Source organism: Macadamia integrifolia, unplaced genomic scaffold (genome assembly GCF_013358625.1).
Source record: "Macadamia integrifolia cultivar HAES 741 unplaced genomic scaffold, SCU_Mint_v3 scaffold_198A, whole genome shotgun sequence".
NCBI classification, from domain to species: Eukaryota; Viridiplantae; Streptophyta; class Magnoliopsida; order Proteales; family Proteaceae; genus Macadamia; species Macadamia integrifolia.
This window is the reverse complement of record NW_024870639.1, coordinates 38,711-44,048: the sequence shown is the minus strand read 5'-3', so window position 1 is coordinate 44,048 and position 5,338 is coordinate 38,711. Positions and strand designations below refer to the sequence as shown.

Genomic DNA, 5,338 nt, shown 5'->3' with positions numbered 1-5,338 from the left:
CCCCCCCCCCCTCCCCTCCTTTTGTTAGAAGACTTTGTTTCTGTTTCCTTTCTTTTCACTGTTTCTTGGTTGCCATCTTGAGGGGAACCTTAAAAGATCTAGAGCTCAAGTATCAAGTAGTGTCGGCACATTCAACAGAGGGGGTCAAGTTCTGAAAACCTAAAAAATAGATAAACAGATAAGATTAGATGCAACCCCTCAGCCTACCCCCGCTCTTAAGCACACCCATTGGCATTGATTGCATGGGATCGAAAGACATCCGGTTTCGTGAACGTATCCATAACTTTCTCATGGATCTAATTTGGGATGAATACACAGGAAACCCAGAGACCTCATTTGGCATTGTGCGGCTTCCTTAATTGCACTAGCGCACTCAGGTGAGCAGCAAGCCGTTGGTTGAACCAATAGGGGCTTCGGCAGAAGGTACCACCAGACACCCAATCCCAGCAGAAGACATGTTATTAGAACGTAATTGAATGAAATACATCAATTGAGCTAGTTGAAAGAGATATCCATGCTTTAAAGAAGAGAAGGCTTGCGGCGGGGCGATTCACTTCTATTTCTATTTGATTCTATCGGCCGGACGGTTGGGCCTGAGCTAGCGGGAGACTAACTCCCTATATATCCTTCAGGAAATCTAGTGCTGTCCAGCCCTACTATTTCCGTGATGGTTCTTTCAGTGGTCGGTTCTATGTTCCATTTATCGAAAGACAAGTAAACTACCGTGCAATCTTTTAGTCTTACCCAGGTCTATTTGGAGTCTCAATCCGGTTTCGTAGAATTGAGCAACTCGGGATGCATTCGGGCGGCTGAGGGCCGGTGCCCAATGGATGCATAACGTGGTTGCCTCGTTGGGCATTGCACTGTAGCTGAACATGGATAGGGGCAAAGTGATTTACAATCAGCCTTACCTTACAACTATCGTAAGAACAACAAATTAGGGGTGTCAATGGGCCGGGTTAGACTGGGTTTCTAAGGTCTTTTAACTCAACCCTAGATCAGGCTGGGATATCTCAACCTAGGCCCAACCCTATCGGGTTTAGCCCAACCCAACCTTGATGGATCCTGATTGGGCCGGGTTTAACCCAATCCAGCCCAACCCAATATTATCAGTTATTTGATTGTTTAGTCTTGATGCATTACAAAAGCCAAAGAGCAAAGTTTTCATATATATGTAGACTGTAGAAAATGAAAGACTTTTTTCTATAAGTAACCATTAATAATTATTAGCATATTTATATGATTATATACTTGGGTTGGATTGGGTTGGGTTAACACCTCAAGCCAGGCTCAACCCAACCCTACCTCGGGCCTGAAAATCTAGACCCTAACCCACTCTATGGGCTAAAATCTCAACCTAAGCCCTGATTGGGCTCAGGGAGGACTAGGGTTGGTTCAGATTGATTGGGCTTTCTTAACACCCCTACAACAAACCATAGCTAGTTGACCCCTCCCCCTCTCTTTCTCTTTCTCTTTCTCTTTCTCCCCTTAACCTTATTAGAAGACTTCGTTCCTGTTTCCTTTCTCTTTCGCTGCTTCATGGTTGTCATCTTCAGGGGACCCACACTTTAACCGTCAAGATCTAGAGCTGAAGTGATCGCCGTCGCATACAATAAAGGGGAAAAGTTCAAAAAACCTAAAAAATAGATGACTTGATTAGCTTAGATGCAACCCCTCAGTCCAGTCCACCCCACCCCCAAAAAAACAAAAATGCTGCTTGTAAGGCATAGTTCGGAAGGATTCATGGTTTCTGTGTGAGTTTTACTTAAAACAATTCTATTGTCATGTTAAAACGAGAACGGCAAAAAAACATTGTTTGGTATGGGCATGTTTTAAACGGATCAAAACGTGAACGGGACGGTCAAAAATACGATCAAATACGGTAAAAATGGGAAAAAATAAAAAACGGATGATACGTATTTTAAACGTTTATATTTAAATAATACCGTGTCAAAAAAAGGGCAATATATAGACATAAATTGGCATAATAATTCTCTAAATACCTAGATAACAATCAAAACAAATAGCCCCGTTTTAAACGTTTCTATTTTAAAACGTTTATATTTTTTAAAATCCGTTTTTTTACTATCAAAAAAACGGGACGGCGTTTAAAACGGACGTGAACCTCAACCAACATATATCATCTTGACCGTTGGTGATGCACCATCCACGTGTCGCATTCTGCACCTAGCAAAACATGGAAAAACAGACGATTAGAACAACAGAGGATTTTTATCCCCAGAGGAATGGGCAAGCCGCCTCCTTTATTGACAAGAATTAGTCTTTTTATCTCCTCTGAATTAAGAAAAGTCAAATAATCAATAAACTACCTAGAGCAGCAAACGTAATTGCATATCTTGCGCTCTAGGATTGTTGCGTGTCAGCCATTAGAATTCAATATTTGCAGTCATGAAGATAAATATATGGGGTTTATAAATACTTACGAATACTCCAAGTCTGTACAACTAAAACAGAGCTACCACCTCTGCTCAGAAGCAATGGCCTTACAAAATCTAATCTTTCTTTTCTTTTCTCTTCTCATCGCCCAGTTTCCTTTTTCCACAGCTCAAAATGTGGTTAAAGCCACTTACTGGTTCCCTGATAGTGGGATTTCAGCCTCTGACATCAACTCGACTCTGTTCACTCACATCCTCTGCGCTTTCGCCGATCTCAACTCTCAAACTTACGAGGTCACCATCTCCAGCAATAACCAAAATTCCTTCTCCACTTTCACCAGCACAGTTCAACAAAAGAACCCATCAGTCAAGACCCTCTTATCAATCGGTGGCGGAAACTCAAAAGCCAGCGATTTTGCAGCCATGGCAAGCCAAGCTTCTTCACGGAAGACCTTCATCGATTCCTCCATTAGCATCGCCAGATCCTATGGATTCCAAGGCCTCGACCTCGATTGGGAAACGCCCCAAAACGATTTAGAGATGTCTAACCTGGGTTTGCTCTTAGACGAGTGGAGAATCGCCGTGAACAACGAGTCGAGTGACTCGCCCCTCCTCTTGACCGCCGCTGTTTTCTACTCCTCGGACCATTACTCAGTGAGTTTCCCAGTTGACTCGATAGGAAATAACTTGGATTGGATCAACATTATGGCTTACGATTATTACACGCCAGCGTCGTACTCTTCGCCAAAAGTAACCGGTGCTCATGCGCTCCTATACTACCAGCCGGGCCGAGTCAGCACAAGTTCGGGGGTCGACTCCTGGACCGGGGCTGGTTTGTCTGCAACGCAGATGGTCTTGGGAATGCCTTACTATGGCTTTGCATGGAAACTGGTTGACCCGGAAAACCATGGTATAGGTTCTCCAGCAACCGGACCGGCTGTTTCATCAGACGGCTCGATACGTTATGTGGACATCAAGGCATTCATTCAGAATAACGCAGCCACGTCAGTGTACAACTCGACGGTCGTAGCCAATTACTGTTATTCTGGGACCACGTGGATTGGTTTTGATGACGTGGAGGCAATTAGAGCAAAGGTTTCATATGCTAAGGAGAAAGGACTGTTAGGGTATTTCACCTGGCATGTTGCCGGTGACGACAATTGGGTACTTTCTCAAGAAGGTCAGGTTTATTATGAACTTTAAATACCTCTTATAATTAATAATAATGATTTATAAGCAACTGAGGCAAAAGAATGGTCCATGGTCGTCTGGCCCTGCACCCAAACACATAGGGTGGTGAAATTATGCCCATAATCCTATGAAACCCAAAAATCCTTTTTATCTCATACTGACACAGGGCCGCCCGATTAGGGACCGTTCTTTCACTTTTTTTTTTTTTTGGTGAGCTACTTATTTTGATGTTGAAACTTCAAATCACTTCAATGTCCTAACACCATATAGCCTCCATTGTTGTTTTTGCAGCTTATTCTGGGTGGAACTGAACTCCAAAGTATCTGAATGTTCAGCAATACAGATTGCCCGGAAACTGAAACTAAAAGCCTATGATGTCTGAACAAATAAATACTTGTACAATCATAAATAAGATAGCTGTGAAGGATAAGTCATATTATATATTGTACTATCTATTGAATAAAAAGTGTAATATGTTGGTGGGAGAGGGTTCTTTCCTCTATCCATGGGCAATTTCAGGTCTTGGAGGAGGGAGTGTATTCTAGGGAAACACTGAAATAGGGTATATAAGTCATTTTACAAGGGGTTTATGGTAATCTAGATCTTAAAAAGGGTGCCCACATGCAGCTTCGAATTTTAGCTGGTGGCCCTACATTGTAGGCAAAAGTTTCCCAAATAATCAAAATAAGTAAGGGTGTCTTTAGTTGGAACATCTGACTTCATCATGTAGAAGGATTAAATGGCAAATCCAACCATCGGATACCCAAGAAATGGGCATTACATGTCAAATTTTAGACTTAAATTTAATCATTCAACCCCCCATATATTGGTATGCAGACACATTGCGAACTTTATCTATGCTGAAACTTAAAGTTAGGCAGAGAATGTTGGCGTCTATCTATCCAAAAATTTCAACCCAATCCAATCTGCCACTTGATAAAAATAGGTACCCAACAATAACATGATTACGCAAACTACCAAACTAGAAAACCTTATCCCTATTTATTGTATGGACTATTGAGCCTCTTATACTTTTCAAACTTGAAAAAAATGTATAGAAATATATGTGCGAACCTGCTCCAACCAACTAATTGGAATCCGCCTCTAGTCCCTTTGCCTACTTACTAGAGGTTCTAATCTACACTCTACAATATATAACTTTTATTCTCCTTGTTGGAAATATTCATAAGAACGTAAGGGGAATATAATACTTATATGAATAGTAAATAAATCAAGGTTGATGATGACAAACTCAAACATCATATATAGTGCCAAAAACCTAAAAACACATGAAGAAACTCAAGGAACTGTTGACACCCCCATAGTATAAAATAGGATCTTGCGAATCAGTTTTCATGCAAAAAAAAAAAAATTTTTTTTTTTTGAGAGATTGACGAGAGAACCCTTTAGAGTCAGTGAATTTGGAAGTAGCCAAATAGTACACACCTACAGAATTCCATGCATGACAAAAATACCTTGTCACTATATTGAAATTTAAGGGAATTTTATAATTTGTGTCGCTTTCAATTCTACTAACCTTGAAAGCAATTTCGATTGTTATTTCTTTGATCATCCTGAAATTACTAATTTATCTTTTGTTTTAATTTTTTATAACCATATTGTAATTGTTTCATCAAGAGATTATTTAATTTTGATATAATTTAATTATTTCACAATACAATTATTAGGTTTAAAATGCATTTTATAGTCCTTTTCGGTTGGTTTTCTTTCTTTTTTTTTCTTTTTTTTTG

The 5,338-nt window shown here is 40.3% G+C and overlaps 1 protein-coding gene across 1 annotated transcript; it reads left to right on the top strand.

Annotated features, from left to right (window-relative positions):
* Positions 1 to 2,448: 2,448 nt before the first annotated feature.
* On the top strand, positions 2,449 to 4,376 carry LOC122071254 (class V chitinase-like). Its single transcript, XM_042635576.1, has 2 exons — positions 2,449 to 3,576; positions 3,879 to 4,376. The coding sequence occupies exons 1-2, from the start codon at positions 2,499 to 2,501 to the stop codon at positions 3,896 to 3,898; spliced, it is 1,098 nt and encodes a 365-aa protein (XP_042491510.1). The 5' UTR covers positions 2,449 to 2,498; the 3' UTR covers positions 3,899 to 4,376.
* The last annotated feature ends 962 nt before the right edge of the window (positions 4,377 to 5,338 follow it).

Coding starts and splice junctions, on each gene's coding strand:
- LOC122071254 (XM_042635576.1), top strand. CDS start 2,499: ATGGCCTTACAAAATCTAATCTTTCTTTTCTTTTCTCTTCTCATCGCC. Junction 3,577..3,878: donor TTGGGTACTTTCTCAAGAAG/GTCAGGTTTATT, acceptor TTGTTTTTGCAG/CTTATTCTGGGTGGAACTGA.